Genomic DNA, 13,303 nt, shown 5'->3' with positions numbered 1-13,303 from the left:
CTCCCTCCCCCCAAAGAGGCACCTATTGAACTGTGGGGAGCAATGGAATGGTCACAACAACATTTGGCTAACTCATGTTTTTACTGATGGTTCTTTAAACATTGATGGGAAAAACAAAATCAAAACCTAATGGAAAGTGTCAGCCTGAAGACCCGGGGATGGAATGGCCAATACTGAGACCAGAACCACAAATTTAGCACAGTACTTTGGCTATAAGACAAATAACGGGGAAAGCAAAAGCAAAATCTCTATTTTCTCCAATTCATAGTGCATGTGCAATGGTATAGCTATATGGTCATCAAAATGGAAAACCACTCACTGTCAAATAAACAGCAAAGATACCTGGTCATGGAAGGCGTGAGTGGAAATGCTAAAACCTAGCAAAACTTAGCAAACATCAAATTTCATGTGGCTCACACAGGCAAGACAGACAAAACATCTGGAAATAATGAAATAGTGGACACATTAGCATCATGTTTAATTAAGACTAGCATGTTAAAATTTGCCAGGGAACAAATTCAGAATGAATCAGCAAGAATGAGAGATTACACATTCAAAAAACTTGGTAGTTTACCCCTAACACTAGATAGTAAGGGGAAATGGAGAACCAAATTAAACCAGGACAACCTGGTTTGTTTCATATTCAACAATAAGAGAATAACTATTATAAGAAATTCATAGTCTGGCTGTGGTTCATGTCTTTAATCCCAGCATTAAAAAAAATTTTTTTTTAAAGTCCTAGCATTTAGGAGACACATTCCTTTAATCCCAGCACTTGGGAGGCAGAGGCAGGCACATAAGAATTACAGTGGTTTAAATTTAAAAGCCTCTTTCAAAAAGCAGGCTGAAATTCTAAGCAAATGTCCTTTGTGATCCAAAAGTAAATACACTTAAACTTTGAATTTATATATAAAGAAAAGAGGAATATAGGTATATTTATCCACACATACTAAAGTATATTTAGTTTCAAATTAAAAAAAAATAATTTAAATTGAAAGATAATACTTTTTCTGTTGCCAAAAACCATTTTGCCCTAAAGAGAGATATAACCTTCCGAAAAAAAGAATCCCTCAGAGATGGGGTTGGGGCAAGATTTTGCTTTTATCTTTTCAAGAGAGCAAAGGCATCCAAGTAAGAAATCAGAGACCACTGGACTAGTGAAACAGCTGAAGGAAAAGGATGGCTCATCAAGAGAAAATGTCCCAAGAAGAGGAGTAAATTGGCCAAGTGGTCTCGCCCACCTCCACTTGTCTCTGCTGCCCTCTACAGACATAAGTGGCAAATGGTCTTTATGTGGTCCCAATTCAATTAAAAATTAAAATTGGGTTTGGGGTTAGAGTGTGGTTCTCTCCTTCTCTAAACCCACACATGCTTGTTGAAAGGAAACCCAAAATCTCTGTCTCATATCAGAAGAGCCACCTGATATAGAACAGAGGAAAATGAAAGATAAGGGACTATTCTATTGCCACTGATCTCATAATCCTTTGGTTTTCATTTTACTTTTTAAAGCTTTTCTTAAGGTACAAATATTATTTCAAAGTCTGTAAGATTATTGTGTATATATAAACTTTCTGTTGTGATACTATCAGTCACACAGAGTACTAACTAATTCTAGAAATAAGCTTCATCTAGGTTCCTGTAGGAGCTTTCAGGTTTGAGTCTGAAGTAACTAGGAACAAAGTTTGTGTACCCTGGAGGTACTTACTAGCTTTGTGGTCCTCAAACGTTTCGTAGATCCACTGAATATGGCATTTAACTTGTTTAAGTTTTATACCATTCCTGGCAGTGACTTTTAAGGTCTCCAAGAAGATGACGGGGCCCTGCAATAATGAATCCACCTTGATTGCGGCACACTAATCATGGGGTAAAACTGCCCCTTGCCTCTTCTGTTGCCAGGTTCTGCACAACCAGTGGACACCTTTTGGTTGACTGCTGTGTTCTACCTTGCCAGGATTGCCACTAAGCTCACAAGCACCACCCAAAGATCAGCTTCGGACCACAAACTGCTCAGGACTTTCAGATTGCTGAGTTCATGAGACTGACATGAACATGCAGAACTTTGAACTAAAAAATACTTAATCCTAAGACTGTGAAATACAACCAAGCTGGACGTTGTGAAAAGCCTGGAAGAAATAGTTTTGCTATTGTAAATAGTTTTACTGTGTTAGAGTAAAAAAATCTTTCTTTTTTATTTAGACAAAAAGGGTAAAATGTTGCAGGATATTTGATCACATTGTGAACCCTGAGAGATTGTATTGTTTACTAGAAAATCCTGTTTCTAGTTGTGGTGTGGCTCAGCCCTAGCACAGACCTTTAATCCAAGAGCTTGCTGCTTGAACAAGATTAAACAAAGTCAGCCATAGGTCAAGAAACATAACAAGAAATCAGTTGACAGAGACTGAACATAAGAACAAAACCATAGAGAGTAAAAGGAAGTCGGGAGGATGGATAGAGAAATGCCCAGGAAGGTAGCAGAGGGCTTTTTTTTTTTTTTTTTTGAGTTGGTGTGGGAAAGCAGCTTTTCCTTTTGGGACATCAGATGAGAAGGAAGGTCAGGTGGGTACTTTCTTTGCCTCTGAACTAGTAGGCTTTCACTCCAGCATCTGGCTCCTGAGTCTTTGTTGGTAAAATTGAATGACTGAGATTTTGGTTTTAAAAAACACTTTACACACACACACACAAAAGGTGAGAGGTGCTGCATGGATTTCCTAAAAATCCAAAGCCTATGACCTTGTTGGCTCTGCAGCACTAAGAAAAGGCTCGGTCCTGGTATGGTAATGGGACTTTTGCCACCATCCACCTGCCTCCGGTGTCCTACTTTAGGTTGAGGTCACACAGACTATTTATGAAGGTAAGATGCCAACAAAGTTTGGAGAACCATCCATGGAGGAGAATCAAGAGGCAGAGGAAAGAGAGAGAAGGTACTATGGGCCCAGAAAATGGGAATCTCACAAGTTACATCGTATCCTGCTGCCTAGCCTGTAGCAAGAAAACCAGGAATACACACACCCAAATCCCCAACTACTCTGCTGGTGAAGGGAAGGATTTTTGTCCCTGCACATAGCCAGGCTTAGAAGGTGGCAGAGTGGCAGCTGAGTAGGGGTGAGTTGAAGGTGTACCCAGAAAACGACATCCTATCAGCAGACAGGTACAGTCACCACTGCTGAAATTCTCTGTCTGCTAAGTAGTGTGTTAAAGTCTAGGTGGCTTCATGTGGCCCCAGTTCTGGAAACAGAGCAGACAAGTGGCTACTTCTCAAGCCAAGGCTATCTCTGCCAGCCTGGATACCTCCACCTCCATGTTGGTAAGCATCTTTCTTCCATTGGCCTGAGAACATCCTGTCCAGGGTCTTCCTTATCTGATCTCACTGACTGGCCCACATCCTACCTTGCTGTTCTCTCTCTGACCATCCTGCTATCTAGTTTCTGACCTTGCTGTCCAGTTTCTGGTTGACCTCAATGTCTATTGACCTTTCTGCTCATTCCTCAGAACCTACAGTCAGTGTTCACAATGGTCTGTAGCTAGAGCTAGGGCAGGTAGGTCTCTCAGGGGAGTCAAAGTCCCAATAGTCCAGTGATGCTAGAGGGGGAAATGAATGGGGGCTAATAATAGGCCCAATTCTGCTCCCCAGATCCATAGTTGGGACAGATAGCTCTGAGACTGAGTTAGTGGGGTTTGTCTCAAAACTGACCATTCAACCAAGGGTTGCTGTTTTTCTCCATTGCCTCCCCTCCCCCAGTGGCCACCAATCACTGGATTGATTCCTGACTCCAAAGGGTACCAATCTGGATTTGCTTATCCCAGGGTCTAGAAACTGTGATTTTATATTCTTACTCTAAAGCCTTCAGAAGCAGCCAGCTTGGAATGAAAGCTTGACTGGATAGAATGCAAGCCAGAGTTAGCCACTCTCAACCTTCCAAACATATCCTCTATCTGAATACCTTGTCTGGGGTGGGGAGATGAAGGATATTTCTGGGAAGAACAGATGGATAGGGTCCAGTGGGTCTAGTTGGATCCTAAAATGATTTAGGATCTAAGATTATTGATTAGAAAGGGGAGTTCAGTTCAGAATTTCTATCCCAACATGTGTCCCCTATTCCCACTTCTATCTCTCACAGACCTCAAGACTCCCGTAAGTCAGGAGAGTATTTGGCTATGGCTACACCTGATGGGTGAGTGAAAGGAAGCCATCTCTAGGCATCCTAAGGACAACCTCCAGGCCCAAAGCAGATTCCTCCCATAGCCCTCTCTCCCCTACAAATCCTGAGGTCTAGCAGACAGCGAGTGAGAACTATGGCTAGGCCAAGGTAAGGAGCTGGGACTATCACACCAGGCCAACCACAAAGGCAAGAGCTTGGCTGGATCTTCCTCTCAGCTATGCTGGGCAATGTACCCAGAGCTGCCTGCCTGTAAGGAGACAGACCACAGAGTTCCAAGGAAACAAGAGCCCTCAGAGAAAAGAAATCTCCCTTCTACAGAACCATCCATTCTTCAGTGGTGGTACATTCCTCTATCCATCCATCCATCCATCCATCCATCCATCCATCCATCCATAGTCCTCCCTCACTTCTGGAGTCCCTGAACATCCCAGCCTTGACAATAAAAGGAACCAGGCAAAATTTGTTTCTGTTAGATGAGGCCACTGACTAGAGATTCCACTCAGCTATGCTGGGCAGAGCAGTCAGCACTCATTTTGGTTTGTTTGTTTGTTTGCTTGTTTTGAGAGAAATATTGTATACCCCAGGATGACTTGGAACTTGCTACATAGTCAAAGCCAGTCTTAAATTCCTACTTTTTGTGTCTGCACCCCAAGCACTGGGATTGCAGGCATGAGCCACCACACTCAAATTTTACTTCAGACTCTCCCTTTGCAGATCTTTCCTCATGAGGACCCTCTTGCCTAGAATGACTTTTCTTATTTTCCTACTTCATTTCTGCTTGTTAGAAACCTGGCTCTCCTCTGGGCTGCAAGTCTGGGAATACATGACCCTCAGCTTCTACAAGTTGCTTTCCACTCAAATTTCTCTAGGTCTCACTTACTGCTTCGTGCGGTAAGTGGTGGTAACAGCAACATGGTATTGTGGGAAGATTGAAGGGAAGCTTGCAGAATCGTAGAAACGTGGTGATTGATGTACAGAGTGTGCAAGGTGAAACAGAAATCCTCTCTTTCATTTCAGTGAATTTCTAAGTGCCCACGGTGTGTCTGGTGCTGGCTAGATAAACAGCATACACTCTACTATACAAAACATGTTTCCTTTCGCAAACAAGTCAGACCTCCTCCTTACCACCCCACATGTGGAACAGCCTTGAATTCTATCACAGCTGTGGCCGAGCCAAGTTCTGCTTCCTAATGGTCAGCCTAAGAGCCCTTAGACTCACAAATCCCAAAGAATCAGCAGGAGAGCAGGATGGCTAGGGTCTGCTGCCCCCTGGTGCCAGCATGCTCTTGCTAGCCACAGCCTTACCATTTCCACGCAGGCTGCAGAGCAGCTAAAGAATACAGAGGTCAGAATCTTCCTACAAGGTAAAGCACTGAGTGCTAATGCAAGCTTTTTTTCCTCTGGGGGTCGTGCCCCATGTGCCTGATTTTCCCAGAGCTCCAGCATCAGCCCCAATTTTTAGCTGCCTTTTGGGGCTTCCTTTGACTGTTATGGGCCTTGGGCCAGTCATTGCCTGGATCTAGGGATGAGATCTGATGGGCTGAGCTGAGGTAGGCTGTGCATGTTTGTACCTGGTTGGCCAGATGTCTGTCACTTCAGCCTCCTGTAGCCATGCCTCACTCCAGTAGAGCCTGGTCCATGTCTCCAGAGCAGGGATCCGGACTGGAGGCTCATCTCTGTCTCTTTATAGAGCCCAGCCCCCAATCAGGCCAACCTGAGCTACATCTAGTCTCATAACATAATGATCCCACATAACAGTCCTTTACTCCTGACTCAGCCTATCTAAACAGAGGGCTCTTCTTTGCTCCTTGATAAAATCTTCTCCAGGTCCCATCCAACAACCCAGGCGCTCAAAGCAAAAGACCATAAAGACTCAGCATCATCACAGTTCTCTCTGCATACCTTCAACAGCTCTGACTTCCTTTATTTGACGCTTTCTGGACACACACACTCCTAAGGATGAATTCTGCTTTGTAATCTACTTTGTAACCCAGTGTAGCTTCCAGGTTCCTGCTAGTCACTCAAGCAGGAAGATACTCCTGAGTCTACCTGTCTTTGACAAATCCCCATGTCCTGCAAAAAATCCACCTGGGCATAACTGGTGGGCAAGGTCTGAAGGTAAGCAGGTTGCATCTTGTGCAAGATTATAGAGCTACATCAGCTGGAAGGAAGTGGCACCCTTTTAGAAATGTATCTATCAAGAGTGGCGCTTCTCTCCAGTCCACACAGGTGTCATAGAGGCAGGCAGAAGTCCCAATCCACAGATCCCATTGTCCTCTTAGTGCCTGGGATATGGAGGGCACATTTCTTATCAGAATGAGCACCTGACTCATGCTGGAAACATACATAGCATTGTCTCTGTGTTTACAACTTAAAACTCAGAGTAGCTCTGGAATGGTGCAGAACTGGGCAGCCCAGAGCATTATGGCTGCCCCTCTTCCAGGTCTCTCTTTCCCCATCTTTCCCTGAGAGCCTTTGAGGTCAACCTTTGCCAGACAAGCCTTGTTTTCCAAGGGACACACTGAGTAGCAAAAAGCACATAAAGAGTGACATTGACTCAGGAGCAGCTTCCTGTTTCAGGAACCTGGTAGCTACACTGCATTATAAAGTAGATTACAAAGCAAAATTCATTCTTATGTGTGTGTGTGTGTGTGTGTGTGTGTGTGTGTGTGTGTGTTAATGTACATTCTCAGATCCTTCCATCCCAGGAGAAAGCCTGAGATCTAGCAAAGTCCTAAGAAGGACAGACACACGATCTATAAAGCTCCCACAAGGTATTTGGGGCATTATACCCAAGAAAAACCATACATCAGACTCAGCCTTCTAGCAAACAGAATAGCTTGGCCTCTGTGGAAGCAGCTGCCACCTATCACAGGAAAAGCTCTGCGTGACTCTTGGAGGCCCTTGTATAGCCCATCAGTGAGGCAGAGCTCCCCCACTCCTTTTCTCATCTAAGGGGTCATGACAGAAGGCCAGCCTGACTCAGTGACAGTTGTATAGCAGTTGTAGACAAGAAGCCTCCACAGTCAGGGGCTTCTCTCACAGGCTGCTGCTGATCCCTATCACAAGTGGATCTGTAGCCTCTGGACACACAGAGAAGACCAAAGCTTCAGAACCAAAGACCAATGCTTTGAACCAACGCTGGGTGGGGTTCTTTCTCGAATAGGACAAAGAGGGCTCATAGGCCGTTTCATCATGTAAGAAATAAATAGTGTCTGTTACTACCATCGTTGTCATCATCATCATCATTATTTTTAATATCCATGACCCCAGCTCTAGCCTGTCCTTGCCTGCTGGGCACACAGCAGGACCAGAGTAGCCCTGAGCAGCCTGTCACCAGACACTGGCGGACAGAAGGAGCTTAGGGAGTTGAGGGGGATTAGAGAGGCCTTAGCCTCCCCAGCTCAGGGAAAATGTCCCTGTGGCCTAACTCAGGACAATGGTGGGGGTGGGGAAAATAATTACCTAGCCCATCATCCCCTCAGGTTCAGGCCTGACATAACCAAGCACTTGCCATGAGTTGATCAGCTAAAATTTCAGATCAAACTCCAATCTACCATCTATGATCCACATGGCATTAGGCAAGTCAGTCTTTGAATCTCAATAATAAAAGAGGGACCATCAACCTACTAGGTTTTGCCGTGAATGTTAAACAAACAAACATACAACCACAAAACCCCCACATGGCTCACAAAAGGATCAACCTCTGCCCTTCCTTTAGCTCCAAAACGACTTTCTCACCACCTCTGGTGGTGTTGTCTGAATACCAAATGAGAAATACTAGCATGCACAGAGCATTTGCCCTGGGCTAGGCCAGGTATAACCAGGGTAAAGGCCGAGCATATATATTGATAGTTTCACATAAATTATCAGGTTTATTTTGCACAGGGCTGGGGCTGGAATAGAGACCGTTTCGAGGTATGAGCTGGAGACTTGGAGTGGGGAGAGGCCAGCGCAGAGAAGTAGTATTGGTAAAGGGATGGGCCCATTAGTAGAGTCCAGGTATGGGTGTAGGGATTTGGGGAAATTGCTAAGCAGAGATCCATCGGGGGGGGGGGGTGTCCAGTAGCTTCCCAAGAGGGTGCAGAGATGAGGGAGCAGTGAAAGCCAGGACACAGCCCTGGGCAGAACTAAGGGGCAAATAACAAGCCAATCTTGTCCTCTGACTAAAGGGCAGCAGGAACCGGTAGTAAGGAGGCTTCTGGCTGGACTCAGGAAGCCTAGGCCAGCCTTTCTGTATAGTTCACCTACCGCAGGCCCTCCGCGGCAACAAGCTTGGGTTTTAGTCTCTAGAGATGGACAGGGACACGGAAAAGTCTGCCCTTCCTTTGGCTCAGGGCCTAATCTATCACCGGCCCTTGTGGTGAGGGCCTTGAGAACTGAAGGAAGGTTGTTGGGGGTCTCAGTGAGCAAGGCCCTTCCTCTGGGCTGGCCCAGCTGGTTCCCCAACGCTGCCCATGGGCCTTGCCAGAATTGGGGAGGGGCGGCCTAGGGGACCTTGAAGGGACTGCTGCAGAGGGCTCCACAAGGTGGGGATGTCACACCCGGACCCAGGGCCAAGATACTACAGCTTCCCGGAGATGGAGGACGGGATCAGACCGGGACTTACCCGCAAACAGCCAGAGGGAGCCCCCGGACACCAAGAAGAAGGTCAGCATGTCGGTGAACGGGCCCAGCCCGGCCCGCACTGCTTCCCCGGGCCCCGCAGCCCCGCAGCCCCAGAGCCACTGCCGCTGCCGCCGCCGGGTATTTTTAGCCCCCGCCTCCCCGCGCCGCTGCGGAGACCCGGCGGGAGGGGGAGGGCGCGGCGCGCGCGCGCGCGCGCGCGCTCCTCTCGGAACCCGACTCCCAGCCCCGCAGCACGGCCCAGACTCCTGGGCGCAGAGACAGCTGCGTCTGAACCGCCGAGCCCGACTGGGGGAGGGGCCGCGCCGCACGCCCCGCAACGTTCCGGGGGAAACGGGCTGGATGGGGGCGCTCACGGGCGCGCTGCCCCTGCTACTCACCCCCCTCCGCCCACGAACGACCTTTACCTCCGCACAACCGGCCGCCAGGATTTTATGGTTAGACAGGCTCAAGTGGCAGCGGGGTTCAGAGCTGCTGTCCCAGAAAGTGCACTTGCTGATGGGCCGTTCCCGGCTGAATCAGACGCCCCCTAGGACCTGATTGTGTAGACACTGGGAACCTGAGAAAGGAGGCAGTGATGGGGGGGGGGCGCTATGTAGGTGAGGCTAGATTGGATAATGCCTAGACTTAATGAGAATGCTCAAGGTCAGGTTGGAAGCCACGCAAGGTCGCGGGAAGACTCACCAGCTGCCATGTAGTCATCAGTCTCCAGGCATGTCACATGAAGCCACAGGCAACCACATGGAATCATAGGTGTCTCCTGAGGACACAGGCAGTGATGGTTATATGTGGTACAAGAGAGCTCAAGTTCCTCTCAGCTGTGATGAATGGCCATACAGCCACCAAGTTCCTGATAGTCACATTGTTGGAATCCCTCCGTCCAGGAACAAAAGGAGGAGGCCTGGTTCTGTGGTTTTCCAAAAGAATAAAGGCGGGTGTTCTAATGGGGCCTCAAAGGACATCTTCAGGTGGATTTCAGGAAGTTTTCTTCAAAGCTCTTTCTTGTGCTCTTCTTCAAGCCTTCAGGACTCACTAGGCCTCCAGCACCTAGGACAGCGCTCAGGCAGCCCGGCACTGGTTAAGACTAGGACCAAGAGCAGCTGGACAATGGTGGCACAGGCCTGCAATCCCAGCATTTGGGAGGCAGAGGCAAGTGGATCACTGTGACTTTGAGGTCAGCCTGGTCTACAGAGTGAGCTCCGGGACAGCCAAGGCTATTCAAAGAAACCCTGTCTCAAAAAACCAAGAGTGAGAGAGACAGAGACAGAGACAGAGAGACAAGAGACAGAGAGACACAAAGAGACAGACACAGAGAGACAGACAGGCAGACAGACAGACTAGGACCAGGACCAGGAGTAAGAGGATGAGAAACCAGACAACAGAGATCAGGAAGCAAGGGGTAGACAGGTTGAGATCCTTTGCTGTCTGTGCACCTGGACCCATAGCTGGGCTGCAACTCTCTCTCTCTCTCTCTTTCTCTCTCTCTCTCTGTGTGTATGTGTTGGGAGAGGGGGCCATCCCTTATCTTTAGTGTTGGTGGGTTTGTCCAGGCCTCTCTGTGTGAGCCTTAAAGATGTACAGTCTACAGACACATCTGCAATAAGTCTCTACAACAGACCATTCTTCCCATTCCAAGAACTGGTTCCTGAGAGGGCTGCTCTTGCCTGAAGTCAGGCTCTTCCTGGCAAGGGTTTTTCTGGAATCTGAAACTTGGCAGGCAACTCTATGAGAGGATCACAGAGGTGATGTGGTAGGGTACTTCCCAGTGGGTGCCATGGCAGTCAGAAATCCCTTCTGCATCGCAGCGGCAGCAAACTAATTGGAGGCCTGCTCAGGGAGACCCAAGCAGGGGAAGCCTCTAGGCTTGGCAGAAGAAACAGATATTTTCAAGTCAGACCAACTTAGGGAGTTGGACAGACAATGTCTCCATAGGCTAAGAGACTCGATGAATAGCTACGAGCAGAGCAGGGGTCCTAGGAGCCAAGCAGCAGCTCTAGGCCCATTCCTCTGCAGCACCAAGCTGCAGAAGCATCTAGGGTCCTGGATGGCTTCTGGCAATCTCTTCTCCAGAGTGATGTCATTTGACACATTTAGCCTGGCCCCTGCAGCAGGTCGCATGCAGCTACTCTTCCTACAGATGTCTCTGTTTCTTGTATTACAATTCAAAAATCTGTGCTGGTGCCGAGCTGATTACAACTTCACTGCTTTCTTCTGAGGGTTACTAGGTTTCTCCTGAGGTATAGAGACAGAAAGGCTCTGGGCTGGCTGTGGGATCATAGCCAGGTCTCTCTTCACTCTGGGCCTGTCTTCTCCTCTGAGTCATAGGACTGTTCTTTTCTGTGCTGGGCTGTGAAGCACTCCCTCCTCCTTGTAGATGTCTGTCATGAACTAGACATCCATGACTCTGAGACCTCCAGACTGCCTGGGTCCAGCAACTGTAGAACACATCAAGAGAGAAGCCAGCATCCAGGGATGCTCAGGCCAGATGGCATGAGGCTTTCACATCAAGCCATGCAGTGGCCTCCTAGCTTCCTTTCCTTCATTTTATTTCATTCACTCTTTAAGCTACTCTGTGTTCCGTGGCATCTCCTGGAGCAAGGGGGCAGGCAGGCAAGTCAGAAGCAGAAATAACAGCAGTCTAGCATAGTAAGCCAAGAAGCAGAAGGACATCCCTAACCTAACCCTGGGAAGACATCCTGGAGGAAGTATTTATATTGGACCTTCAACCTTAGGGTAAGTGTTTAGATAGGAGGTGTCCCCTGAAAAGATTCATATGTTGAAGTCTTGATCTTTAGGTGATGCTGCTACTGACAGGGGATTATATAGTGAGTGTGCTAACTTCATCCTTCATCAGTGGAGTAATCCTTTGATGAGTTCATAGCTGCTGGGCTACAGGGAAGTTAAGACCTGGTTGAAGGAAGCAGGCTTGGAAGGCATGGCTTTGAAGGGTGTGTCTTATCCTATCTCCTCCTTCTCACCCTCCTTGCTTTCAAATGAGTATCTCTACTCCATCTCCACCACAAAGCTCTTCTTCTCTGCAGGCCCAGAAACAGCCAAGCAACTGTGGACGGAGACCTTTGAAACTATTATCCAAGACAAAACTTTAAGTTGATTTTCCTCAGGCGTTTTATCAGCATGGCAGAAAGCTGACTAACACGTCGGCCATCACAGTTGAGTGAAGGATAGTGGTCATAATACTGCTCTAATTCTGTGATGGTGTGAAGCCTGGGGACGCCCCCCTGCCCCTTTCTGTGTCCATTGATGCAAGTGAATACCTACCCAGAGGCTTCTGGTACAGTTGAGTGACCAGATTCTAGGTCTACACCAGCCTCCATCTACCCCTTGTCCAGTCTGCTAATGCCCACGAGAAACAGCCTAAGATGGATGAGTTCAGATCTTCATGTAGAACATCTGAGCCATGACGCTTTGGTATCTGTAAGTCAGAAACATGCTTTCAGTTCTGGGGATGGAATTCAGGGCTTTACATATGCTAGGCCAACTGCTCTATTACTAAGAAGCATCCCTAATCATTCCTACCAGTTCTGAACATATTTTGATAATACTCTACATTGTAAGGGTCTCTTTCTGGAGGGACCCAGAAAACTCACCTTTCCAGCCTCCTGTGAATCTAGGAATGGGTAAGTAGATTAGGCTGTGCCAAAGAGATATGTCTTCATGAGCCTCTGACCCGAAAGTCAGAAATGAGTGGGAGAGAATCCTGCCCATGGAATCGATCTTGCTGACATCAGGAAAGTAGCAGATGCAATGGCTGGTGGGAGACTGTGGGAACTTTTCTTGGAAATTTTAGGCTCTTTTTTGAACTGCCCATGAATGTTATGAGTTATGCAACTTTTCAGTATGCTCTTTTTATGCTAAAAAGAATCTATGTGGATTTGGTGCTGTTTATGGCCAAGAACTCAGATTGTCTCCTTCGCCTTCCCATTGCTCAAGGTCTTTTCAGCCCTTGCACTCTTGTGGATGTGCAGCTAAGCATATAGCACGGCACATGCTTTGTCCCTAATGGCTGCCTGTACTGTAGAAATGGAGGCTCTGGGTGGGGCTTGCTGAGCGGGACAGGGTATCACTCTGTAGCCCTGGCTCGCTTGAAACTCACTACACAGAACAGGCTAGTCTCAGAACTCATAGAGAGCACCTCTGCCTCCCCAGTGCTGAGCAGTTCAAATATGTGTACTGCCATACTTGGCTCTGGGCTAAACTCTTGAAACTCAGAAGAGCCACTCAGAAGAGCCACCTCATCTACAGCAAAAACTTTGAAGACACAGAGCAGCAGCTGGAAAGATGTAATATCCAATTCATGTTTCCTCTTGTTTAATAAAATTGTTCATTACAGGCTGGAAAGAGAATGCACTGTGTTGGTACAGTGTTCTTGGGGAATGTATACAGTTTACCCTTGTTCATTCAAATGTTGACTTCCCTACCCCACTCTCTGGTTTCAATTGGGACATGGCATTTTGATGTTTATTCTAAGCATCACCTGTCTCAAAGTTTGTGTAAAC

The 13,303-nt window shown here is 47.4% G+C and overlaps 1 protein-coding gene across 4 annotated transcripts in view; it reads right to left on the bottom strand.

The window, feature by feature from the left end:
• The window catches only part of Acsl6 (acyl-CoA synthetase long chain family member 6), a 61,859-nt gene extending 52,634 nt beyond the window's left edge, over positions 1–9,225 (bottom strand). For 2 of the 4 annotated variants that reach the window (XM_055602794.1, XM_055602793.1), the window contains exon 1: positions 8,770–8,908. In XM_055602794.1, the coding sequence (XP_055458769.1) occupies positions 8,770–8,818 (49 nt within the window). In that variant the 5' untranslated portion in view covers positions 8,819–8,908. Of the gene's footprint in view, positions 1–8,769; positions 8,918–9,193 lie in introns of those variants that run through there. The other 2 variants (XM_055602796.1, XM_055602797.1) reach the window with 2 other exon arrangements.
• Between the last annotated feature and the right edge of the window lie 4,078 nt (positions 9,226–13,303).

Source organism: Psammomys obesus, unplaced genomic scaffold, assembly GCF_907164565.1.
Source record: "Psammomys obesus unplaced genomic scaffold, mPsaObe1.curated_primary_1811, whole genome shotgun sequence".
Lineage (NCBI taxonomy): Eukaryota > Metazoa > Chordata > Mammalia > Rodentia > Muridae > Psammomys > Psammomys obesus.
Note: the sequence above shows the minus strand (reverse complement) of the source record. Positions and strands in the feature narration are given on the sequence as shown.